Below are 25,243 nucleotides of genomic sequence, written 5' to 3' on the forward strand. Positions count from 1 at the left end.
CCTTGAGTCATTTCATATTGATTTGGTTTAATTTTCAGCTGGTTTAGAACTGCTCCCTTTCATACACTCTCCTTGCTCTTAAAATCGATAGACTTCCCTAAAATACACAAGGAGGAACATTCCAGAGAGGAACTCTCCTTAACAGGTTGAGTGTGGGCATGGCATGGTGGATCACGAGTGTGGTTCCACTCTGCAAGCTTCACGTTTCAGCCACATAACGAGCTTTGTAATGTTTTCATCCTTTCCAAGTCATCCTCATGTAACACACCTCAAACTTTAGTTTTCACAGCCGGAAATCCAGCTTCCCTGTGCTCCTACGGCTTATTTCTTCATAGAGCATTCAAGTGGTCTGCAGGATTTAGCAAAGAAATGCAGCTCAGTTCCAACCTTCCCATCCGGAGCGATGCTGACCACCTCTTCTGCCATCAGCCATCTAGTGGCTCAGCTGCTCCAATGCAAATCCCCCCCATCACGTGTTTCCACGCAGCCTCACTGCAAGGAATGACCTCAGCCTAGCAAACATTCCAGTGTTGCTCATCTGCTGTGGCAAAATGCAAACAGTTTGTGCTGGAGGAAAGGGAACATCTCAGATCTGCCGTTACGGGTGTGTAAAGGAGCAGGCATGGCAGCACGCTCCCCTGACCCAGATACCCACCTTCATCTGCAGGGTCTTTTTGTTCAGCTCTCAGTTACGTGTAATTAACATCCACCTTTTGAAATGTCACCAATTTTGCATACTTGTAAACAACTTGTTATTATGTCAGCAACCTTTATCCGCAGCAAGGAGGTGCTGTGGCTCTGCATTCCTGCAATAGAAGCAGGAAAGTAAAGCTGTATCAGCACAGCAGAACACAGCAAAGCTTTTCTTAGTGGAGTCCAAGCAAACAATAAACAGTAACATTTGCTGGGCAGTGTGGCAGCGTTGGGCCCATCTGAGCTGTGATTTCTTCGTTCCCGGGGATGTTTGTGAGCTGATGGCAGTAATTTCTGCCTTAAACACCTCCAAGTGGCCTCAGGGGAGGCACAAAGCAATGAAACTCTCCCTCTGTTGCCATACAGAACATATTTGCTGCCTCTCCCAGCTCCTGGGGGCTCAGACAATGGGACCGACTGCCTGCAGCACTGCCTGCCTCCAAGGTCAGAGCCTCCACTGGATGAGCTGTTGCACACAAAACACTCCTGCAGCTCTTCAGATGACAGACAAATGGCATCTGATGATCACACTGCACTTCAGGGAACGCTGTGGTGCTCATTTTTCTCATTCCAGATATTTTCATGCTGGTTACAAAAGGGCCGGCACTGGAACCGGTCCTTAATGGCTTCCAAATTCCAGGGATGAACCTAAAAGCAAAGCCCTGATCTCTGCCTCCAACTGAATTGGAATTTCCCCCTCGTTTGGCTCAAGATCTCAGCACAGTGCCTGCATCCTTACCAACTTTTGGTATGAATATCAGCCAGGAAATGTGTTCTGCCCTACGTAAGTTGGAGTTTTGCCCCATAGCCAAAACCAACCCAAAGCCAGAAGAGCCTTTTCCTTTGGGCTGAGCTCTGTTTCCTGCAGTTAGTGAGAAAGGATGGGGACAAAGCAAAGCGAGGAGCTCCCTGTCTGAATGCACTTGTTCACTTTGGGTGGATTGGTCCAAGCCATGGAGCAGCAGAACTCAGCATCCGCCACATCGCTCCGAAGGAGACAAAGCATCCAAATGGTGAAGTTTTAGCCATAACCATCCACCTTTTTACATTTCTTATTCCTTTTCTACTTCCCAGACTCCCAGCAGTAAGATGAGCGCTTTCCAAGCTCACTTAAAAACATCCCACGAGTTTTCCTGCCCTGCCTCAGCCTCACGTGTGTAACACGAAGGGGGGCAGCTCCACACCACGCAATAAAACACCCCACACCAATCCTGTATTAAAAACTCTATATTTATAGTGTCAAATAAAACGATAACCCCGGGTACAAATTTATACATGACAAAAATAAAACTCTGTTTTTCTTTTGAATAACACTGTAAAAAAAAAAAAAAAAGTGCTTGCTGCTGTTCTGATTTAGTAATTCTGGAAGCAAGAGGCTCATAAAAGGCATTAGTAAACATACATGTTGCATTGAAGGATCACGTAAGGCACAGACATTACAGACAGGATGGGGAGAACTGGGCTCCCAGCTCCCAGCACGCTGCCTGACGCTGGAAGTAATCATTGCCACGAAGCACTGAGAGCTGCTCCTATCCCTGCTGCTGTCCCTGGGTTTTATCTACCAGTTTTAGATGGCATTTAATGCAACCAGGAGCTGCTGAGAGCTGCAGTTCCAAAGCAGTAACTGCAGTGAAGGCAGCACAGTGGCACGCATGGTGAATGGAGGAGAGCTCTTCCATTCCCAATAACCCCAGTTATTCTCCCTGCTCTGCGATCGGTGATGATTACCAGCACAGCCAAACACTGCAGTTCTGGAAGGAAGGGAGAAACAGAAATCCACTCCAATGCTGAGCTTGGCTACAAACACAGCATCAAACCGTTCACCCCTCCCCACTTCCTCGTGACAGATTGGTTTTTTCTTAAAACCTCACACAAAATACCCTTAGAAGCACCAGGCCCAGAAGTTCCAGTGACATCTCACACAGTAAGGAGTGTAGAAAGAAGAAAGCCTAAATTAGGGTCTGTATGTTCGTTATCTTCACTTTTTTGTGCTGGATTTTTTTACACATCCAACAACCTGTTTCAGTTCTGCTGGCAGCACACTGAAGGCACTGCAAGGCCTTTGGGTCAGTGAGATTAACAGCTGCTGACACAGAGTTCAAAGATTAAGAGAAGCACTTGAGTAGCACTGCGCTTACAGGCCGCCAAGCTTTCACCACTGAACAGAGACTCGAGGCACTTGGTTCTGAGAAAGGCCTTTGAAACCCATCCGAGTCACCTATGATTTTCTGTATCATTTCTAAAACAACCCTGGACATCCATCTCTCCACGAGCTTTTTGCATGGCAACAGCAGCTCTGGATTTAAATCCTGTACGCGGTGTCAAATCACCCCCAAGGAGGAAGGACGTGCTGACGGGTGGGTGGGGACGCCCAGCTGTGCTGCTCTGCCCTCACTGCTCCCTTCTGCTGATCCCACCTTTGAGGCAGCACTGAAGAACCTCACCAGCATTAGGGATATCAGCTCCGGCCCCAGCGCCTCACTTTCAGTCTTCCTTACAAAGCAGTTATCACAGATTAATCTGAAATGACTATGTTAGAGTCTCCTACTCAGTAATACTGTCTCCTTTCAGACAACCATACAAAACGCGACGTAAATAAATACGCCGCTGCACCATCACAGCCACAGCTTCAAAAACAAGTCAGGAAAACCCAAAGCTGCAGTTTGCAGAGCATCCGCAGCATCAGCTACAAACGCTCCAACAAGGCCATCGATGCTGAACGGAGGGACGGCGCTGCACATCCGTACTGCTGCCAGGTCACGGCTGCCAGAGGAGCAATAATTTGCTGTTTCTGCCTTGCTGAGGATCCCAACCACCACGCCGTGGGTTCACTGCTCGTTCAGGGGAACTTTTTGCTGGAGAAATCCTTTCCCGTGAGAACAAAGCACGCATCTCCCCTCGCTGCCACCTGCACGCAGCCCAGGCTGTGGAGTCGCACGCTTTGCTCAGCACTTTCCAGCACAACCTCAACAAAATCCTCCTCTGGTGATGGCAGTGAGTGGGTGGGAAGGCAGCAACACTTTGTTGTGCAAACGACTGAGAAACAGAATGAATTGAGTTAAGCTGGGTAGAAATTCAGCATCTTTTTTCCTCTTAAAACAACTCGGCTTCCAGTCTGCAGTGACCAAACATTTAAAAGTGCAGCGTCAGAAACCCACCAGCATCTGTAACCAACACACAAGCAGTATTTGGAGAATCCGATCTAAAAATGACAGCAAAGGGAAGTCAAATCGTTACTGTGTCTCAAATTAAATACCCAGAACTAAGAGAATACCGTCTTAAGCAAAAATAATGGTAGAAGTGATGCTCCCCCTCACAGAAGTCCCATCAGTCTTTAAACCTACTGCTGAAATGTTGTCGTTCAACCGCTTTGGTTACGAGTGGCTGCTCCCAGGTTTTCTCTTACACAGGAATTCTTTCTCTTCAAGTGACCGAATCCTTCTTCCTCCTGAAGGGGGATTTCAGTCTTTTCCAAACGCTGCTTTTGGGTTTGGATTTTTTTTCCATTGCCATCACTGCTTCTTTTTCTTTCCTGCGGATCTCTCGCACCAGAGCGTGGAACACATCATCAATGTAATAACGGTAGGCAGCAGAAGTTTCAAAGAAAGGACAGTTGAACTCTCGTGCCAAAGCAGAGCCTTCTTCTTTAGAGACCTGAAAAAACCCACATCTGTCAAGAAAGCCAAAACCAGAGAGGTTCTTCCTTTCTCTCTTCTTGTTCTGCTCAGCCGAGAGCTGCGTGCGCGCCCTCCCAGTTCCAGAACTGCCCACCTCCCCTGATGTCTGCACCTTTCTCTGCAATTCCCCTTCTCTTTCACCCATCATTTCACAAGCAACGTCACCATCTGTAAGCGACCCTCCAGACACAGCAGCTCTGATCATTCATAAAACAAGAAAAGCCTTTCAGAGAGAATTCCCTTCTCAGGATGTAATGCTGGCTGCGTGACGCAGCAGCCCTCACCCCAGGATGAGCTCCTGTCAGTTTGGGGGATTCCTTCCCCTGGTCACTGAAGCTGTGCCCGCTCCCTCTGCTCTGCCCCACACCTCAGTATGGGTTCCACCTCAGTGACTCTCCTGCCACGCTGAAAAACCACCTCACTCCAGGCACACAAACACCTCTGCAGTTTGTTTTCCTCGTCTCTCTGAAGCTTTGCTCCAAATTGTTTCCCACAGACAAGAGCTACCATTCCCTTAAGCTGAAGCTCACTTTCCTTTCTGTGCATTCTTACCCCCATTATTAATCACACCTCCTTTCTTAGCAGACTTGCATCCTCTGATCTGTAACGTTTGCGAGTGGTTTATCATGTTACCATCAAATGGCCTGGGTTGAAAAGGACCACAATGATCATCCAGTTTCAACCCCCCTGCTACGCGCAGCGCTGTACCTCCGTTAAAAGCACCTCTTTTCAGGAAATAAAGACAGAAAAAGCCTAAGAGCACCTGAAACTCAAAGCATCAACTGGAAGATTTCACTCCCACGGTGGTTAAATGCATTTGGTTATTCAGCAACTCCAGCTGAAATTCATACTGCTCTCGCGTTCAGCTTATTACAGTGAACCCAGAAGAACCTGATCTCTTCTATGCCTGCATTTTGAAGCAGAAGCAGGAAGGGGAGCCTCCTGGGGAGCCACACACCTGCCTCAGCTGCGTCAGGTCGGATTTGTTCCCCACCAGAACCACAGGTGTGTCGTCGGTGCGCCGCACACGATAGATGAGCTGCTTGAATTCACGCACTTCGTGGAAGCTGCGTCGATCTGTGATGGAGTAGCAGATGATAAATCCCTCTCCAGCCCTCATGTACTGGTCCCTCATGGCCGTGAACTCTGCCTACAAATAGAACACGACACAAACACAACCATTTCTAACTGGAAACATGAGATGCATTCCAAAATCGGCGGCGGAGGAATGCTGTGCAAATTTGGCATCTCCCTCCTCATCCTTTTACACGTGAGACAAAAACTCTGTGGGATCAACACCATCTTTCTCTTGGTAAAGAAATAACATAAATACATGTTTTGTATTTGTAGAGTGATCCAAGGGATGAAACCTTCCCTAGGAGGACAGGCTGGGAGAGCTGGGGCTGCTCAGCATGGAGAGCTGAGAGCAGGCTTTCAGTTTCTAAAGAAGCTGTAATTGAGGAGGGGACAGACTCATTAGCAGAGTCTGCTGTGAGGAGACTGAGGGAAACTATCAAACTAAAAGAGGGGAGATTTCCATTAGGAATAGGAAGGGAGTCATGGAATCATAGAATCACAGAACAGCCTGGGTTGCAAAGGACCACAGTGACCATCAGCTCCAACCCCTGCTGTGTGCAAGGCCCCAGCCAACAGCCCAGGCTGCCCAGAGCCACATCCAGCCTGGCCTCCAATGCCTGCAGGGCTGGGGCATCCACAGCCTCCTTGGGCAACCTGTACCAGTGCCTCACCGCCCTCTGGGGGAAAAACTTCCTCATCATATCCAACCTCAACCTCCCAGTCTCAAAGCAATCTAAAGGCTCTGTGTATTTCTTAAGCCATTACACATCGCTTGCTGAGTGTGAGCAGTGAGAAGCAACAGAGAGAAACACGTAAAGCAAGAGAGCTGCCTGCGTGCCTAAACACAGCATGGGAGCGAAGCTGTGAGCACGCAGATGAATGAAGACAGCTCTAAAGGCTGTTCAGAAGAACAGAAAGGCGCTGTGGAACTCTCTCTGTCTCTGCCCTTGCAGCCTCCATGCTCTCAATGGTGCTCACCAACCTGTCCTGCTGTGTCCAAGATGTCCAGGTTGGCAGGTTCATCATCGATGCGTATCCGGATCTTATAAGCATCCTCTGGATTCGCAGCACAATTCGGGGAGAACAAATCGTCAGCGCCATCGCGAACACCCGTAAATCACCGACACGCAAAGGGAGCGTTACACAAAGGGAGACCGACGCGGTAACGGCTTCAAAGCATCGGCCGGCGGGGGGGGGCGGAGCGGGGCGGGCCGTTCTTACCGATGGTCGGGTCGTGGTCCTCGGGAAAGCGATGGCTGATGAACTGCATCGTCATGGCTGCAAAAGGAACGGCGCTGAGCGCGGGGCAACGCGGCCCCGACGGGAACAGCGCGGAGCTCCGCCCTCGCAGCGCGGGAAGCGCCCGGCCCCGCCCCGCCCCGCACGCACCGCTCTTCCCGACGCCGCCGGCGCCCAACATCACCAGCTTGTACTCGCGGGGCTGCCCCGCGCCGCCCGGCCGGGCCCCGGCGTCCATCTCCTCAGCGCCGATCGAACCGCCGCCGCTTCTGAGGGTGAGGAAAGCAGCGTGAGCCCGACGGCCCTCAGCGCGGCCCGGCCGCTCCGCTCCTCGCTCACCTCAGGCCGCTCCGTGACGCGTTTCACGCCGCCGCAACCGCGCGGCCCGGCGCCGAGCTCAGGCGGCGACCTCAAAATGGCGGCGGGGCCGCGCCAAAGAAAGACCGCCCCCATGTAGCCACGCCCCCATGGTCACATGACCGCGAGCCTCATCGGCCCCGCCCCTCCCTGACTTGGAACCATTCCCGATTGCGAAACGGGAATTAAAGGCGCAGCTCACAACAAAGCCGCGAGCGGCAGCGCGTTTATACAGCATTTATACATTTATTTATAACGAAAGCACGGGTCTCAAGTATTTACAAGACGTAGGAAAGTCAATGTTTGTACAAAGGTGCCAGCCACTCCCAGCGCCAGGGAGCTACCAGTGCTGCTCCGGGAGCTGATGGCGTCCCACAGCCCAGCAGCTGTGCAGCACCCTGCCCTGCCACCACCGCCACGTTGTGCTTTGTGTCCATAAAGATATTCACACTCCGCTCCCCGTGCTTCACAGCGGGAGCGGCGCCTGCAGGCACGGCTCTGTGCCTCTCCTCCTTTGTCGAGCACCGTGAAACAGAACGGGGTGGAATCAAAGTGAGTTAAGAGAGTGGGAGAAGCTTGGAGAACCTGCAGGTCCCATACGAACTGCTGAGCAGAATGAAGAAGGCAGGGATTGCTGGAGGTGGGGGAGCAGCTGGCAGCCGGGGGCGGCAGCAGGATGAACCCACAAAGGACAAAACAACCCCCCCCCCCACCCCCCCAAGCACTTGGCTGGAACCAGAAGTCGTGGGGTTAGAGAAACCACATTGCAAAGAAAACACAACGTGGAGTTACAACAGGAGATGCTTAAAGTAAAAGCAAAATTATCAACTTCAAGAAACGCAACCCAGCAAATTTCTCTGAACTATCGGACGCTGCTTTCCTTTGTTGAAAGTCCAAACATTGCATCCACACAGTCACCATTAACGGGACCGTGAGCACGGGCTGACAGCAGAAGCACTGAATAAAATACAACACCAGATGGGTGGTGAAGTCAGCGTGGCTGACAGCTTCCTTTTTTGTTTTTTTTAAAGTTACCCTGGAAAAATGGGAAACAGAGGACAGGTTTCTCTTTCCAGAACCTCCCCCACGCTGTGAGGGACCGGCCCTGTCCAAATGCTATTTCAAATGGTTTTCATAGATGACAAATTCACTGCAGAAATAAAGAGTTTAAAAATAATGGAGCCCTTTCAAGGCGGAATACTGAACCTTTAGCTTCTGCAAATGTAAAAACAATGCATATTTGCAAAGTTCTTTTTGTAATATACATGCATTATTGCTAGAGGAAAAAAAAATAATAATAAAGAGATGAATGAAGACAGTTCTGTAGCTTTTACGGTGCCATCCAAAATGGCATCTGTTGTTTGGCTCGCTGTTGTGAGGAAGGATACTGGTATCCCAAACTCCACCCCTGTGAAAAAGTACTTGCATTTTTATGGCCACCGTGTTCCTCCTCTTCATCTGACGAATCTCCAGCATATGCCACCAATCCAAAGCCCTTCTCGGATGTTTTCATCTTCTTTGCTTGATGATCTGGGGGGAAGGGGATGGGGAAAAAAAACAGAACAATCCCCCCGGCCCCCAAGAAGGAAAAATAAAAATAGAGAGAGATAAAATGCCCCAAAACAAGTTAATAAAAAAGATGTTAATTGTAAATCGTTAGTTGGACACCATTTTGAGGTCACAAGGCCAATGGTCATCCAAGGTCGAAGGCCACACGAAACAGCAGCAGCAACAGCACATGTGATCCATCAGAACCATGTAAGAGAACAGAGAAAGAAGAAAGAAACACACAAGAAAGGTAAAGTTAGCAAACGGGTCAAAGTGATGGCAATCGCACCGTTTTAGAGATCAACACGTAAAGAAAAGTAGAACTTTTGCTCAAAAGAAAGCTAGCAGGAGAAACAACCTCTGGGAGCAATACTGCAGAAAAACTAAGGTTAGACAAACTAACGTGGTTTGTACCTGCAGACTGGCATGGAAGGCACTAAACTACCAGGAGTTAAAGCGATCCCATGTTTTACCAAGCTGCAAACAGCCGATGTGTGACAGCCCTGAGAGAGGATGAAAGCTAACAACGCTTCTGTCTGCAGACAGGGTGACAGAACTCGTGTCTGTAAATACACACCTGAGCCATAACTGACACTCCTCAGTGCTCCTAGAGATAGCTGTGCACAACGTAAAGCCATGACATCTGTTACAGAGCGAGCCCAGGAGATTGTGCTGACTGTGGGTCAAAGCTCAGCCCTCCTGCCTTCATCACACCCTCACCATTCACAGAGGCGTTTATTAAAGCACAATCTGATTTCAGAACGGGGCAATGATCTCCCTTCTACTGCACGCAGTAAAAAGGACACAAAAAACAATCGCCAATCTAAATGAGTGTTAAGATCACCGCAAACTCCACCGACAAACAGGTTCCACTCGTTGCACTCACCATGGCTGCCTGGTAAAGACCCCACACCATTTCTTTCTTCAGATTCTGATTTCATCCCAGTGACAGGAAAAGCTGGTGGAGGCATCAACTGCCTGTTCAAACACAAGCAAGCCTTCATTACCTTCTATTTATTTCTTAAGAGCAAGCACAAAGATAACAGCGACCGAATCCGAAACGCAGTCCTTGCCATTAACTCTCAGCTGGGCTCTGCGCCCCTTAAGAAGGACAGAAAGGAACAGAGGAGCCAGCAGGCAGCGCAGGGCTCGTCCCATACCTGTCCCTCTCTCTCTCCTTTCCTGAGGAACTTGCTGACTTCGACCCGGCTCCATCGATTTCGCTCTGACTGGAGAAGCCTGTACCTAAATTAGTCATATGAATGGGTCCATGCTATGAGCAGAAAAACACACGGCATTAGCAAATCTACCACTACAACACAAGCTACAGCTCCTTAATGATACTGATAGGAAACCCAACTTTTCAGAGCATATTGCCAACTATTAGGAGCAGCCACTAATCACCTCTGTTCAGTACAATGCTTTTTTTTTCTTTTTTCCTACAAATACTGAGGGTGAAGTTGTAAAAACCTTCCTGACTCTGCTGTGGAAGCCACTCCAGCACCCCGTCCACCATCCCCGTTCTGCAGGACAGTGATGACAGCTGTTTATTCCTGGTTTGACTCATTACCTCTAATCAGCTCATTCTGAGTACTTAGAGGCCTCATGCCACAGTAAACTGTGCTTGACACACGTTAACAAGATCTGATGCTTAAGCAGATCTTTATTTTCTCCAGACCAAGCTTTTATTAATGAGTTCTGCCTATGAGCATTTGCAGAACCTGCAATTTCTCACATAGAAGCCTGATGAAAAGCTCCGTTATTTAACATAAACTCAGCAACTTTTGCTGTCTAAAATGAACCAACAGTCACTTTCAACACTGGGATTCTAGAAATCCTCCCAAGCGCTGCCTGCAAGAAAGGGGAATGGGAAAACACAGACATTACACCCACCTCCCCTCCCTCTACAGAAGCCCATCCAAAAGACCCACAATAAAACAAATAGGGATTAAAAAAAAAAAGCCAATAACAAATCATCTCACTTTCACCTAACCAGGCACACGCTGCTGCCATCTCTTCGACCTGAATGCACTGCTGCTCTTCAGGAAAGAACACAGGCATGGAAAGCAAGCTGCCAACACCCCGGACAGCCCAGCCTGAGAGCAGAGCATCGGCTCAAAGAAATGGAAGCGTGGTCTCAATGTTTGCAACCATCACTGCTGCCTGCCCGAGGGCCTGTCTGAATTTTCACAAACAGACTTTGCTAACAACCATCCCTCTCTCCAGCCAAGTTCCATTTTGTCGAATGAAGTAAAATTGCTGATTTTATTCCACCTGATATCCCAGCAGTCCTGACTCCCTCTCATCGGGCAGCTCCTCGGTGAAACGCCTCTTTTGGCCTTGGGGATGGGCCTGGACTTGTGGCTGTGTACCAGCTGGCAGGCTTGTTTTGACCGGGGCAGCAGCAGGAAGGAAAGGAGCGCTCAGTGGACTCTGGCATGCAGAAATTAAAAACAAAGAAGATAATGCTTCATGTGCATATTATCAAGTCAATTCCACATAAGGTTTCACACAGAGGATCAAAAAACGCAACCAATTTCTCTTTGCCGAACCTGAGAGGTGAAAAGGAAGTGCATAATTTAGAAGACAAGTACCTGCATTGCAGAATGCTCCCAGCTCTAAGTAATCACTGCCTGCAGCTCAGGCTCCCTGCACCCGCAATGCCTACAGTAACATTTTGCATCAATGGGTGACACCTCCCTGCATCACCCCTCATGTTAGCAGGGTGCAGCACGAAAAGAAACGCAGCCTGAAATTGTCATACAAAAAAAAATAAGTTGCTTGGCCAAAAGCATCAAAGCAACAACCTCAGATATCGGCTCTGTGTGCCCCAAGTTGTTCCCCATCTGGAAGGGCTTCAAGTACGTCATTGTTAGCAAAGAAACAGCTGAGGAAGCCGACAGCTACGAGGCAAATCCTTCATCTCAGCAGTACCTGCCCAGTGCTGGCTGGAGGCTGAACTTGAGATATTGGGTACTGCGTCGGCACAGGTGGAACTCCTGCAGGAAGCGTTGTGAGGACGCCTGGGGCCATTGGCACCGCGGGTGGAACCATGCCTGGAACACCATATGGAGGCTGAACCGGTTGCTGGGGAGGGGGAACGACAGGATAACCAGACTGATATCCATTGGAAGGGTAATATGACGGCTGAGAAGGAACGCTGTTGATAGCAGCAGGCTGTGCAAAGCCTGCAGAGAGAAGAGGAGGAAAAAAGGGCCATCGTAAATGCAGCCAAGAGTCACGAAAGCAGTGAACGAATTACAAAGCGTAAAGGAAACACGGCTGCTTTCGACACAAGGAGCAAAACACAAAGACTTCCACAAAGGCCTTCTGCCAAACCCAGCTCCACAAAACACAACACCAAAGGTTTCAGTCTTGCCAACGTTACCTGCCAAAGGTACAGCTGTCGTTATCTGATTCACAAACCGGGAGTATTCAGCATGGACCTGCAAAGGACGTTCAGAGGTGAGAAAGTGAGCATCCGATTCCTACACCGCAATCTCGCAGGCAAAGGGCAGCTGCCTGCTCATAAAACCACAAGGGAACTTTGACTGCAGAACACGCTGCACACAAAGGCACGGCAAGAATCCAAACATGAAAGCTGAAAAAAGATCAGGAATTCAAAGCAAAACCTACCAAAACAAAAGAAAAGTGGAACAAACCACTCATCCTGCTGGCCTGAGTCACAGTTGTGTAAAATGCAGGAAAGCCTTTCAGAGGATATTCAGCATGGCAAGGGAGCTGCTTTGTTAAAAACAAAACACTTAAAGCATCTAAAAGCTCCCAGACGTATCTGTCAATATTTGTCCTTGGATATGGGCTGCAGAAAGGCTCTGTCTGACAGGAGTTTACTCTCTTTTCAGTACTCTGCTTTGCTGCATTCAAGTTAAAAAGACTGAGAAATGAATTTCACATGTTTGAGAGATCAAGAACATTCTTCTGGTGCCAACCATAAGAATCTCTTTAGGAGAAAGAGACTGTGTGCCTCTGGACATTGTTTAAAGCTAAAGCAATATCAACTCTGAAACTCATAAGAGCTACTCACGGTTTGCAACAGATTTTCACACAGCTTTTTAGCAGCTGCCAAACCTTCTGGCTTTGGATGACTGAAAACAAACAGAAAAATCCATAAGCACAAACATTTATACTGACCTGGGCAGCTCTTCCTTCACAGCAACCTGCTGCCAGACGTTTGAGTTTTAGGGAGCCTCAGCATACCTGATGTAGATGTACATGGGTTCAAAAGCTTCTCTGCCTGATGCTGGCTCGATGCAACCCGAGCCTTTTCCACGAAGGAAGACTTTGGCACCTGTTTCAATCTGAATGTGCTGCAGATAGGAGCAGCCGGGCCCTTCCACCTTCTCCTTCACATTAAATGTAGGTACAGCATGCTCCAGACCGACGAATAATTTGTCCTGAACGTAATGCATCTGTGAATGTAGAAGTGAAAGCTGATTGTTTCACTCTTAGGATGAGGATGTTGCTTTCACCAGAGGCCAGAAGTCAAGTCAGAACGCTCAGTGTTGGATGGCACAGTGGGCCCTTTGCCTTCCTCTCCATAGGACTGCTCTCTCCATCCCTTTTCTTCTAGGAGATCACTGTCACCTGAGCCTCACCCTTCAGACTCAGTCTGACCAGTCCTCCAGTTCCCACCACGGCCCCAGAAGCATTTATTTCTCTCCATAAGCAGCACGTGACATGCATACTTGTAATTAACTAATTAAAGTCACGAACCAATCACTCACCCCTGACTGGAATGGAGGCTTCTGACCAACTGCTGGAGACATCTGAGCGATGGGGGCTGGCTGGTGGTACACAGTCACTGTAGCTCCATTGAATGTTGGACTGGAACCTGTGGCAGCCTTCACTACTCCATTAGTAATTATCTCCTTAATACGATTAACAGCTCCTAGTGAACAGGATATGAAATCCACTTGTATTTCAGCAGTGGGAAGTTCCTAACAGCCCCCAGCGCTCCCCACAAAATCATCTGTGCTGATAGGATACACAGATATTCATCTTTTGGTAAACACAGCAGATGCGGCGCACCGTGCCAGCACTAAGAGACGTCCTCATGCCCAACGGGGAAGCAAACGTGACAAAAACATCCCTAACCCTGCACTGAATTCACAACTGCATGAATGAGCAAGGTAAGAAGAACTGCTGGCTGTAGGAGGTAAATACAGGTGGGCAGCTCTATGGTTAGCTTGGGAACATGAGCAAAACGCATTCAGCTTCTGCATGCAGAAGGAACTTCCTTGTGAGAAGCTGCTCTGCTGCTGCATCCTGATGTGTGATGAGTTGTTATTTCTGCTGGTAAGCTCATGGCCATGGCTCCAAAGGGGGTTGGGGGACATCTCAGTGCTCAGCCACCCCCAGAAACACGAGCACCTCCCCATTAAACTGATGGCTGTTAACTGCCCTCTGTCTGCTCCCCTTCAGGATTCACAAACCTCACAGTGAAGCACTGGTGCTTTCGCATTATGCTGATCAACACAGATTATTTACAGCACAAATCCCCATCAGCCACAACAAAACCCATCAGTACTACAAAACTGCCTGAACACACTGCCAATAAGGAGCACGAGAAGCTTGGCACACTTACTGTCAACCAGCTCCCTTGTCTGACCCTGGACATGAAGATACAGAGGGCGATCTCTAGGGAGAAAACATCAAACATCCCATGACATAACAGTGAGAACCTCGTCACTTCAACACCCAGCTACAGAGAAAGCAGAAATACAAACCCAGGTCCCACTTTTGCTTTCTCCTCTGCAGTCATGAACCGCCCTCGAGTAGAGACAGCAGCTCCACTCAGTCGACTTATCTGAAAGCAATTAAGAAAACAGAAAAGCTTAGTGATAACAAGCAGAACATACACAGCTTCAAAGCAGTTGAAGTTAAGGTGCCTTACAAAGAGACCAGAAAACGTTATTACGAGAATGTAAGAGAATGAACAGTGCTGCTGAAGAACACTGGCTGTGCTGCCTCACCTCATGACAGGAGGCATTACTGCACAAACCAACCAACCACTAAACAAAGCACCTTAGAAAACACTGTTTTCGTAACAGAAAGCTGAACACACGTTGCCACAAGCTCTTTTAACCTCAACAAAGACGCAGACCTCGAGCTGCCAAGCCAAAGAATGCAGATCCAGCTCCTGAACGTACCTCATCCTGGGTCTGCCCCCTCGTCAGGAGGTTTCTGCATGTGAGGGGCACGTCGTTGATTTCCACCTCTGCCACCACGAGGTCATCTTTGCTTTTATTTGTGGCCGGACCTTTCCCCAGAGCCTGCAGCTTCAAAAACAAGTGTTGCAAAGACCGGTGGTTGGAAAACCGAGTAACAAGCAAACACAGCCTACAGGTCCAGGTTGGGTGAGCAGCCATTTTAATTTCCTGTTACATCTGTTGAACCCTCAAATCCATAAAATTATTCACAGGAAGTGCTTTAAAACGAAAACTTTAATCACTTAACACCCCACAGCTTCAAAATCAAGTGATAAACATTATTAGGTTTATTTTCAGGAGATTTTGAGGTAATAATTAGTACTGGAGCTCTGCAAAAGGAGAAACAGACATAGAGACGAGCAACAACACTGCGCCAATGGAATCCACAGCGTCGTTCACTTGGACTGGCATTCCTGACCAATGCTGTGCTCCCAGAGGAGCGCTCACTGCTGTACCTCACAGTCAGAAGGCAGCAAGAAGTGCTTTCCATGCACAGAGAGCAGAGAACCATCTCTGGTGACTGCAATGTGGGGCACATTTGGTGTCCTTATGTGTTACCTACAAATAACTCCAATGAGAAAACCACTGCTTGCTCTCAGACCGCTTCAAATGGGGAACTCTCAGAACACACAGCTGTGCCACCCTATCAGACTAAAAACATAAATAACCTCCCCCGTTGTTGCCTTACACCCCACTCCACTTTTCCCACGTATTCCTGAAAGCTACTTAAGAAAACAGCAGATCGCCCTAACCCCCTCCCGGGGCCCGGCGCTCCCCCCGCCCCTCTCTCACCTTATCCGCCGCGTTAGGCGCTGGCTTCAGCTTCCCTTTGGCCATTAACATCGCGTTGATCTTCGCTGCCACAGCCGCGGCCGCATCCAGAGCCCCCGACGGAGCCGCGGAGCTCTCGGAGACCCCCACAGCGGTGCCGCCATCTCCGCCGCCGGGGAAAGGCCGGCCGGGCAGCGGAGCCGCGCCAGAGAGAAGGAAGGCGGGGGCCGGGCCGGGCTGATCCCATTTGCTGCGCCGCCTGCAAGCGGAGCAGATCGAGGAGTGCCTTCAACGCCCGCCCGTTGGAGGCCCGGCGCCCGCCGCCCCGCGGAACCGCCGCCCCGAGGCCTCCCCGCCGCAGCGCCCGCAGCCCCCGACCTCACCCGCCCGCGGTCCCAGCGTCGCGCTGCCCGCCGCCTCCCGCTGACATGGCTCCGGCCCGGCTCCACCGCCTCCGCGCGAAGCGCAGCGTCATTTCCGGCCAACGCGCGGCGCCGCAACGTCACTTCCGGCCGTTGCCATAACGACGGCGCACGCACGGCACCGCGCGATTTCTGTCACGCCAGATGGACCAGGCCCTCCATGGACAGACGGGAGGGAAGGCCGAGAACCGACAGCGGGCAAGCGAGGAGGAGCGGGGCGGGACCAGAGACGTGGCGGACCTCCCACTTAAGGGCTACGAACGCGGCCCAGCCGTGTTCAGGCCCGGCATAAGCGAGGAGCGCCACAGCGCCCAGTGCCCGGTTTGCTGTTTCCCAGCGTCTTTACTTTCTCACCGAGTGTGACCAAATGCCCTCGATTCGTTTCGTGAGGGTCTCAGGTGTCGTCTGACCCCCTGGGACGGACCCTGGGGTTCTTAGGAGTCGCAGACACAATGACTGCCACGCAGATGGAGCTGTAATGAAGGCTTTATTATTTCGCAGACTTTTGTAAGCAGTGCAGGATATCAGTAATCAGAATCGGCACTTCATTAGTAGCGGCCTAGAGTTATGAGGTGTGCCCTCATCACCTGGACCAGGCCAAACCCTAACGCTGCTCACTCTGAAGGTCATAATCTGATCCCAGAACGCACCCAAAGGAAAACATGTGGCTCGATCCATCCTCAGAGGTGCCCCTGCCTGAGGGGATTTCTGTTGGCTGCAGCTCCAGCCTGCAGCCCATGGCCGGGTGCTGCCCAGCTCCCAGCGTTCCATGGCACGCCCTGTTCCCCTTTGTGTCATCATCTGACATCACAAAGGGACAGAAGCCTCTACATCAGTGTTGGCTCAGGCCCGGCTCAGTGCCTTCTGGCAGTCGCAGAGTTGCCCTCGCATCCAGTTTTCTCTAGAGGACACAAGGAGTCTCTTGTACCTCAGAGGATAAAGGAGAAGAGAGCTATTCGGTGAAGGACAGAGAAGGGTATCAGAAGTGTTTCCTGGTAGGAAACATCAGAAACCTTTCGTTCTTTAGCTTCACGTGCCCACCTGAAGCAAGAGCATGGTCAGCCTGCTAGAGCTGATCACTAACATCGAGCATTGGAACAAGACTGATGGCTGCAGCACAGTCACGTTTCCCACACTCAAGAAGCTTTCCACCAATGGTAAGGCATTTGGGACAACTCAGGAGATCTATTTGCTCCTGAGCTGTAGACCTCTCCCAGCACTTTTAGTCCGAAGTCTATCCAAAATTCAGTCCATGTCATGGATGAATTTACCCCAGGAGCTGTGGTAGATCACACTTGACATCTCCTTGTTTAGAAACGTGCTAACAGGCCACAAACTTGCTGACTTAAAGCATTCTGTGTCTTTTCTTGCATTGCAGATGTCACTACCATTTGGAACAGTGTTTTCAAGCGTGTTCAGCAATTGCTCCTGCTGAAAAAGGTGGGACTGCACCCTACCCCTCCCCTTGCCCAACGGCCTCCCCTTGCCCAATGGCTGCAATAGTCCAGGTAGCCCTAGACCAACAAGTGCCCTTGCTCTTCCACATACAGATGTGCCACAGATGTGCCAAAGACCACTTCCTTCAATCACTGAAGATATTAAAATAGTTAGAAGTACAGTACCTATGCCAAATACAGTAATGCAAATAATAGCACCCAAAAGTATTCCCAATTTGCTTCTCTGTTCCTCGCTCCCAGAGTGCAGAGCACACACACAGCTGGGGATGCTTGGAGAGCAAAGGAAAGGGAAAGAATGTGTCCAAGTGCCTGGTCTTTTCCAGCCCCCCCGTCTCAGTGTTCTGCATTAGGAGTGGGGAAGCCATGGGACGCCCCTCTGCAAGCTGCCACAAGTCCTCACTCTGTCCTTCTCCTTTTTGTTCCAGCCTCCGGCTGTCAGCATCACCGGACTGGGGACATTTTGGATTCAAAAATGGCAAGCCCTTGAGGATGGCAAGATCCTCACGTTTCAGAGACCGCTGTTTTTGCTGTCCAAGGCTGTTACACAGATCCGGGATTTCAAATACTTTCCGATACGCTTGCCTGGTAAGACTAATTAAGCAAAAATTTGGCTTAAATACATTTGCTCACTTATCCTAATTTGCAATCCTTGGTGGTTAAGACAGCACTCTGGCAGTGCACTTAAACCAGAAGCTCCTGGTGCGTTATCTGGATCTGCTCAGCTGCTGTGTGACTCAGTCACCTTGTTCCTCTTTTCCAGCTGACAGTGAGATAGCGGAGCTGAACTGTGAGACCATACGCCTGTACAGCTCCTATTCTCAGCAAACAGTGCAGGGCTGTCTGTTGGAGACCTTGGAGTACTTCTACCACATCCTAACAAATGGAGAAGATGCAGACTTCACATTCAAGGACATCGGCACTCTTGCTATCCGAGCGGAGCAGGTGGAAATGACATTCTGTGAAGACTTTTTACTGCATCTTAACACGTCTACATACCTGGTACAAAAGCTTTTCAATGTAAGTGTTTTGATTTTTTCCTGCACTTCTTACAGCGGGTTTGAAATCCTGTACAAAGCCAGGGAACCCAGCTCTGCTGCCAGCCGTGAGCTGCCAGGCCACTGGAGCTAGGCATGCAGCAGTGAAAACTGTCTCTGTGTTCTTTCTTGTATTTGCACTAGTTCAGAGGTGCTGGGAATGAACACAGTCTTATTTTTGCTGGCAGGGCATAGCCCTGGAAAAGCCTCACCACAAAGAGGAAAAAGGCCAAAGCAGTGGTGGGGCCAAAGCTGTTTGATGATGAAAGCAGCAGCCAGAAACCCGGACTCAGGACAGGCCTTCCATTATGTTTGCTCCATTGCCTTGTTCAGTGCTGAACAAGTGGCTGCTCTGCTGGCTGAGCTGCTAAGCGCCGTCCTTGCAGTAAGGCTGGCAACACTCCTCATCCTAACAGAATATGTGCCATGCAGCTTGCTTTGGCAAGAGGCTGAGGCACTCGTCAAGAAGTTTCCTGAGAGACAGTGAATTCTTCCACGTGTAGAAAAGCCTTTGTGAGCACTGAGATTCTTTCCCTGAAGTCACATCAGGTCTTTCTGTCACTTGCAGAAAAGATGGGTCGTCTCAGACAAAGAAACTGCTCTCCTGCCGAGCCCACTTGGCCAAGTCCACCTGTTGCCAGAGTGAGTATATTTGTTCCCTGGACTTATCTGGGCAAGTTTGGATGTGCTCAGCTCACATTTGGTTGTTTCAGCTCATATTTTGGCTCTTTCAAACGGTTTGGCAGCTCATTTTTTCCTTGCTTTTGCTAAGCTTGGACTTAACGTTCCTGACTGTGCCCTGCATTTTACCATTTGTCCAATCAGAGGGAACTGGTTTGCACTGCAGAGACATTTAGGCAATGCTCTGATGTTTCCTCCACCTCTTTTCTGCACTCAAGACTGCCAAAACATTGAACAAAAGGCAGATCCTAATATTGCTGTCGTTTTCAACACAACATGGAAAGCATCTCTCAGAACGTGGAACAAAAGTAGATGATGCGTGTCCTCTGCCCGTGGCATTTCCACATTTGTTGTGAAAGTCACATCCATCTCACTACCTCTGAAATGCCTTCTTGAGTCAAGAGGGGCTGCCGAGCTGTTCCTGAGGCCAGCACTGTTCACTGGCTCCTGTTTAGGGCACATAATTTAGTCTGTACAGATACTTGGCACTGATCTGGCAAAGGAGCCCTTTTCACAGAACGGCACCTTCTTCCTATTTCCAGGTTTGTGATCAAGGAGGTTCCTCAGCTTGCTACGATGCCAATGCCAGAGGAAAAGCTACTTGAAAGAAAAGGTAACATTAATGACTGATCCTTGAGAGGTTTGTGCCTCTCCCTGTGCTCCTTCCCAGTGGCTGCTTAGAGCCTGTGGTACAACGAGATGCCTGGGGCAGCACTCCGTGTGCCTCTGTCCACAACTTCTGGTAAACATCAAGAGACACATTTGGAACAAGATGGGACGTGGGTCCCCCCTGCCTTCCATGCCCCACAGTGCATCTCTTCCACGTTATGAGTTTGTGCTGGAGAGAGTGAACTTCTAGGAAGTTCAGCATTGGGAACTACAAATGCTGTCTTAAGTTCTGGGGATCAGAACAGCTCCTGAAATCAGAGTGCTGTTATGCAGCTCTGTGCCTGCAGTTCTGAGAGCCTTTCTCCTTTCCTGTTTACAGAGTCTCTTCTCTGCAAGCTACGCAGACTACGAAGGACCATTTCTCTCAGCACGTTAACCACAGCTGAGAGCGACAGTGAAGAGGAGCCTGATGACAGGTGACAGTCGTCAAGGATTTGAGTGGAGTGCTCTTGTGCCTGTGTGATATTGGCACTGATGCTGCTCTTTCAGCAAAGCAGCATTCCAATCAACGTGTCCCAAGGAGGCAGAGCAGCATCTGTCTGCGGTGCTTCTTCATGCTTCCTTTAGTTCCTGAAAAGCCTCTTTGTTGGTAATGCTGAGGACAAGAACAGGCTTCATGGCTCTAGCCCATCTTTTCTGCCTTTGGCAGTAACGACCCCTTTTCCTTCACTAAGTAATGCAGTATTTGAGACCACATCAGGCCAGGAAGGGGGATGCCAGCATGGCCAGTCATTGCACAAGGCACAGTTCCTCATTCCATCAAGAGGGACAAAGAGCTGTGTGTCCTGAACTTTCCTTAGAGAAAACCCTCGTTCCCTTGGTGGCACATCTGAGCATTACAGCTCAGTGCTGTTATCCCCCATCTGCTGGTGGGAAGACAGTTGGGTGAAGAGACCTCATCCTGCTGAGGAAGAGGGCTGGATGGAGAAGAAATTCCTCCTGCACTCAGACCGACTCCCCTTGGTCTGTTTGTTGTTTTTTTAGACCTCTCCCACAAGTGCCAGCTGCAGAAGGAAGGCAGGAGAAAGGAAGTCCCACCTTTCCAGTGGCCATTTCTCATCCTGAAGATGATCCAGATAAGCTGTCGGCTTGGATCCAGGAGAGGAAGCGATTCATTTCTCAGCTAGAAAGCTCTGTAGACATTGAGAAATGGCTGAGAAATAAATCTTCCCGGAGCCACGTGGAAGAGAGAGTCTGGGAACGCATAAAGTTACGCAGAGCAGAGAGAAGGGCTGAACGCAAAGCAGCTGTGACTGATAAACTGAGCGTAAGTAGATGTTGTGTTACTTCAGCCTTGGGATCACTGCACTGCATCCTCTGTGGCCTTAATCAGTGGAGCGATGCTGCTCTGTCCCAGCCACTCGCACGTCTCCTGGCGTGGTGATTCTGGCAGTGGGGATGGCAGGGTATTTTCCAATTCCTTTCCAGGACACAACACCAGCAAGCAGCAAGCCTCAGCCCCCTCCTTGCATACCGTACCCCGAGGCTCTCATTGCACTGCACAACCTCCTGCGCAAACAGAAGACAACGCTGGTGAATATCTTCAAGAAAGCTGGCATGGAAGGCAGAAATATCAAGAAAGCAGACTTCATTAAAATCATCAAGCAGGTATGGAGGGCACAGGAAAGCAATAAACAGCTCATGCTGACCCTCACCTTCCACAGGCTCCAGTGGTAAAGAGTTGTCAGGATCACATTCAGGTCGATTAGGGCTTAGCACTTCAGACACTTTCTGATAGTCTGGCCCATGACAAAATATATTCTTGATACCCAGGGGGCTGGGAAGCATAGCACAGTAAAAGCCGAGAGCTCAGCAGGGCTGGCAGTGGGCAGCCTTGCCTGTGGCAGGGCAGTTGGAACTCGATGATCCCTGAAGTCCCTTCCAACCCCAGCTATTCTCTGATTCAGAGGGCAGCAGCACAGCGGTCCATTTGTCAGTGTTTGGTAACCCCACGTAAAGCTCACCCGGTGGCCTCCTGCTCTGGGGTCAGCCTTGTTTGTTGTTTTATTGATCACACTGCCATTTTCTGTTTTGGTTGTCAGGCAAACATTCCCATCAACGAAAAGGAGCTGGAGGATGTGATCATCTTTTTGACTGCCCCTAACCGTGGGAAATATACGACCATGGAAAAGCTAATGGAAAGTCAAAATGAGTGGCTGGAAATGAAGAAACAAGAATCCAGAGAGACCAAAGGGGGTAAGAGGAGAACACTGGGCAGGGAAACTCTCTCTGATCTTTTCAGACTATGGAATGTCTCCATGAGATGCATCTGTTGGGGGCTATAATGCACAAAATGCCAAAGTCCTTTGCCTTACAAGCATTGGTCAGCCCTGATGTTTCCTTCTGCTACTGTCTAACATGGTTTCTCTGGGCTTTCTTTTTGAACTCTTCCAGGTGCAAAGACTCAGCCCCATAAAGCCACATGCAAATCTGCCACACCTCCACGTTCTGTTGAGGGCAGAGCCAAAGAGATGGATCCTACCAAGCCCCCAGTGAAGTTAACACCCTTAGAAGTTACCCCAGTCCATGCTGAGCCAGCACAAAGCCATCAAACAGCCCATGAAAAGACAGACTCTCCAAAACCATCTGGAGACGGGACACAGAAAACTGTCAAGAGACGAGAGGTGAAAAAGGTACTGCTCACGTGGCAACCAAACCCTCTTGAGATTAATCCCCATCTGGAGCTTCTCCAAAGAGAATGGAGCAACTCCAGCGCAGTGCTGAATGCTAATCAGAGCCTTTCTTTTGCTTACAGGGTAAGGGCAGCCCAATCAGATCTCAGCTGGAGAGATCTGGGGCGCTAACTGTTAAAGAGCACTGCTTCCCATCAACTACAAGCAGTGCCATGGGTGCACTGGTTGACCAGTACCGCAGCAAGGCGGCTGCGAGTTACCTGAATTCCTCCAAGCTGTGCAAAGAGCGTGACGTTCATCTCGCCGAGTCAGTGCTGCAGAGAGGTAATGCAACCCCCAGGGCCTGAGATGAATCTGACAAGCTCGTCCCTTCCCCTGCCCAGAAACACCAGTGTATGGGGAGGGGAGCTGCTTTTGGAGAATACTTGCAGCCCTTGGAGGACTGGTTAGGATCAGCAATCCCATCAATGTAGATGAGCGCGCAGAGTGCTCCAGGTCATGGCCAGGTTCAACTAAGAGCACAAATGATGAGGCAAACTCACGGCAGTGGTACAGGGAAGGCAAAAGTGGGAAGTCAGGCCCCTGTTAGGTTCAGTGGGTCCATGGCCAGGCAGAGCCATGGCTGTGGCTGAACTGAGGTCTCAACTGAAATGGGGCTCCTGATCCCAGGGCAGAGAGTGCAGGCAGAAGCCCCACACAAAGCTGCTTAGGGCCGCTGAGGCCTCTCAGCACACGCTGGGCCATCATCCACACATTCCTGCCTTACACAGTAGCTGTGACCACTCCAGGGCAGCATCACAGACATAAACTAGAGGTGACCTGGATTGGATGTGCTTTGCCAACAGGCCTGCTGCACCCAGGAGACAAAACCATCAAAAAAGGACGATATCTGAGGAAGATCAGGCAGCCTGGAGGATACTACAACACAGGACTTGCCGATACGTCCTCAGCTCTGAGCATGTCCAGGTCATCAAAAAGTACAGCTGGAAACCTGGGCAAAGAAGGCAAAAACAAGAAGGCTTCAGAGGAGTTTTGCCATTACGAGTAAGAGTGGTTATATTGCCTAGAAGTTTATCCTCATAAAACAGGCCTCATTCTTTCTTATTCTCATTTTATTTTCTTTTTTCCTTTTTTTCTTCTCAGCTCTCATCAGAGGAATCAGAAAGAAAAGAGCAACAGGTTCTGGCCAGGTCACCTTCTGGACAAGATGCGCCTCTGCATTCCAGAAGAGAAGACCAACAGGGCGCACCCCTTGTTCAGCTGTGTTCGCCCAACCCGGCCTGCATACAAGATTATCTAAAACCACAACCAGGACCAGCCAGCCACTGTCTGTGTCCACCAGAGACGTGGCATCCAAGTCTCATTCCATCTGAAGGTCTTCCAGCAGCACAAGATGTGCACAGAACGTTGCATTTCATCATCAGCTCAAGAGATCTGAGCCGTTCTGATAAAGCACAGACACAGAATACCCTGAGCTGGAATGGACCCACAAAAGTCATCTGGTCCAACAATTCAAACCCAAATAAAAAACATCATCCATCCAATTCTCAGGACTACTTGCATTCTATAAATGGAGAAATAGAGATAAGCAACAACACTGCGCCAGTGGAATCCACAGCGTCGTTCACTTGAACTGGCATTCCTGACCAATGCTGTGCTCCCAGAGGAGCGCTCACTGCTGCGCCTCACGGTCAGAAGGCAGCAAGAAGTGCTTTCCATGCACAGAGAGCAGAGAACCATCTCTGGTGACTGCAATGTGGGGCACATTTGGTGTCCTTATGTGTTACCTACAAATAACTCCAATGAGAAAACCACTGCTCATTTTCTGAACAGTTCAAATTAGATATGGAGGTTGTCTGCCCTGCCTGTGGCAGGGGGTTGCAGCCTGATGATCTTTGAGGTCCCTTTCAACCCAAGCCATTCTATCATTCAGATTACCAAGAAGGTAATGCAGAGGCCAAGCACGTGGCACACTAAATGTGACAAGCTAGCTCCTGTCTCCTGCCATGCCTAGAAGCATGAGCACTGTATGGGGCGAGGAGCTGCAGATGGAGCGTGCTTGCAGCCCTTGGAGGGCCATGGCAGATAATGCTGCCAGGATCAGCACTCCCATCAGTGGGCTACAGCTGAGAGAGCAGAGTGCCCCAGATCAGCCACAGCCCATTCACCTGGGTTTGAAGCCAGGTTCAACCAAGAGTGTGAACCAAGACAGGAGCTCGTGCTGGAGGAGCAGAGCGGGGATGTCAGAGTCTGGTCAGGTTCACACAGGTAAACCAGCCATTACTGGCCCACTGGTGGCCTTTTATCATCTTTTCTTAGAATGCTTTGTTCTGATAGGTTGTGTATCAATATTGGTTGTTAAAAGCAATAAAACTTCCAAAAAGTTTGTCTTGCATCTAAAAAGGTTCTACTTATTTTATCAATCCGTGCTGCTTTTCGACTGATAGTTCTGCAGTATCAGCATTACAGCTGTAATGTGGTAACAAATACAGCAAATCAAAGCAAAACCGGGGAGAAAAAATAAAATGAGAAGTCTCAGATCTCTGGGCTCCAAAATGACCCGAAAGTCATTCAGTGTCCATGGAGAGGTCTCTCTTCAGAGCCTGTTTGAGTCTGCAACTCTGCTGAATGCTTTAATATCTCGCATAGGGGAATTTAGCACTTATTTTTAAGACTGTCTGCTGAAAGAACCCAACTTGTTTGCAATTTACACTGAATCCACTGAATGCAGTTAGGAACAGTTTGTTCTCTCTTT

The 25,243-nt window shown here is 49.6% G+C and overlaps 3 protein-coding genes and 1 non-coding gene across 7 annotated transcripts; 1 reads left to right on the forward strand and 3 right to left on the reverse strand.

Moving 5' to 3' along the window:
- Positions 1-1,905: 1,905 nt before the first annotated feature.
- Positions 1,906-7,146, reverse strand: RIT1 (Ras like without CAAX 1). Its single transcript, XM_052705548.1, has 6 exons — positions 7,026-7,146; positions 6,837-6,955; positions 6,669-6,725; positions 6,430-6,503; positions 5,329-5,520; positions 1,906-4,347 (listed from the first exon to the last, which is right to left on the reverse strand). Exons 2-6 carry the CDS (start codon positions 6,922-6,924, stop codon positions 4,117-4,119), a joined length of 642 nt encoding a protein of 213 aa, XP_052561508.1. The 5' UTR covers positions 6,925-6,955; positions 7,026-7,146; the 3' UTR covers positions 1,906-4,116.
- A 940-nt stretch (positions 7,147-8,086) lies between these two features.
- Positions 8,087-16,113, reverse strand: KHDC4 (KH domain containing 4, pre-mRNA splicing factor). 4 transcript variants are annotated; one of them, XM_052705532.1, is made up of 14 exons: positions 15,976-16,113; positions 15,614-15,851; positions 14,762-14,884; positions 14,339-14,418; positions 14,197-14,249; positions 13,337-13,500; positions 12,810-13,021; positions 12,637-12,697; positions 11,980-12,037; positions 11,526-11,779; positions 10,866-11,024; positions 9,752-9,864; positions 9,478-9,569; positions 8,087-8,573 (listed from the first exon to the last, which is right to left on the reverse strand). In XM_052705532.1, exons 1-14 carry the CDS (start codon positions 16,065-16,067, stop codon positions 8,374-8,376), a joined length of 1,899 nt encoding a protein of 632 aa, XP_052561492.1. In that variant the 5' UTR covers positions 16,068-16,113; the 3' UTR covers positions 8,087-8,373. The 4 variants fall into 4 exon arrangements, 3 of the variants coding, with proteins under 3 accessions (XP_052561492.1, XP_052561491.1, XP_052561493.1); XM_052705531.1 differs by having other exon boundaries at positions 14,762-14,890; XR_008211628.1 differs by having other exon boundaries at positions 8,542-8,573; positions 9,752-9,836; positions 14,762-14,890.
- Positions 13,110-13,238, reverse strand: LOC128092080 (small Cajal body-specific RNA 4). Its single transcript, XR_008211629.1, has one exon. It is a non-coding gene; the product is annotated as a small Cajal body-specific RNA 4 (non-coding RNA).
- A 207-nt stretch (positions 16,114-16,320) lies between the features above and the next one.
- On the forward strand, positions 16,321-25,124 carry EFCAB12 (EF-hand calcium binding domain 12). The gene is made up of 14 exons (XM_052705530.1): positions 16,321-17,171; positions 17,393-17,454; positions 17,897-18,056; positions 18,232-18,488; positions 19,074-19,147; positions 19,729-19,799; positions 20,175-20,271; positions 20,840-21,122; positions 21,284-21,463; positions 21,898-22,051; positions 22,250-22,488; positions 22,611-22,812; positions 23,334-23,532; positions 23,632-25,124. The coding sequence occupies exons 1-14, from the start codon at positions 17,069-17,071 to the stop codon at positions 23,786-23,788; spliced, it is 2,238 nt and encodes a 745-aa protein (XP_052561490.1). The 5' UTR covers positions 16,321-17,068; the 3' UTR covers positions 23,789-25,124.
- The last annotated feature ends 119 nt before the right edge of the window (positions 25,125-25,243 follow it).

The sequence above is a fragment of the Tympanuchus pallidicinctus genome, unplaced genomic scaffold (assembly GCF_026119805.1).
Source record: "Tympanuchus pallidicinctus isolate F22 unplaced genomic scaffold, pur_lepc_1.0 scaffold59, whole genome shotgun sequence".
Taxonomy (NCBI): domain Eukaryota; kingdom Metazoa; phylum Chordata; class Aves; order Galliformes; family Phasianidae; genus Tympanuchus; species Tympanuchus pallidicinctus.

What these genes read in the sequence shown, in the direction of transcription:
- RIT1 (XM_052705548.1), bottom strand. Translation starts at nt 6,924, where the DNA reads ATGGACGCCGGGGCCCGGCCGGGCGGCGCGGGGCAGCCCCGCGAGTAC. An exon ending in CGGCGGCGTCGGGAAGAGCG is followed by an intron (nt 6,726 to 6,836) that starts GTGCGTGCGGGG and finishes TTCCTTTTGCAG; the next exon opens with CCATGACGATGCAGTTCATC. An exon ending in GGACCACGACCCGACCATCG is followed by an intron (nt 6,504 to 6,668) that starts GTAAGAACGGCC and finishes CTGCGAATCCAG; the next exon opens with AGGATGCTTATAAGATCCGG.
- KHDC4 (XM_052705531.1), bottom strand. Translation starts at nt 16,067, where the DNA reads ATGACGCTGCGCTTCGCGCGGAGGCGGTGGAGCCGGGCCGGAGCCATG. An exon ending in GTGAAAATCTGTTGCAAACC is followed by an intron (nt 12,038 to 12,636) that starts GTGAGTAGCTCT and finishes CGTCCTTTGCAG; the next exon opens with GTCCATGCTGAATACTCCCG. An exon ending in AAGGAGAGAGAGAGGGACAG is followed by an intron (nt 9,570 to 9,751) that starts GTATGGGACGAG and finishes GTGTTTGAACAG; the next exon opens with GCAGTTGATGCCTCCACCAG.
- EFCAB12 (XM_052705530.1), top strand. Translation starts at nt 17,069, where the DNA reads ATGGTCAGCCTGCTAGAGCTGATCACTAACATCGAGCATTGGAACAAG. An exon ending in TGGTACAAAAGCTTTTCAAT is followed by an intron (nt 18,489 to 19,073) that starts GTAAGTGTTTTG and finishes TGTCACTTGCAG; the next exon opens with AAAAGATGGGTCGTCTCAGA. An exon ending in AAAGCTACTTGAAAGAAAAG is followed by an intron (nt 19,800 to 20,174) that starts GTAACATTAATG and finishes TCCTGTTTACAG; the next exon opens with AGTCTCTTCTCTGCAAGCTA.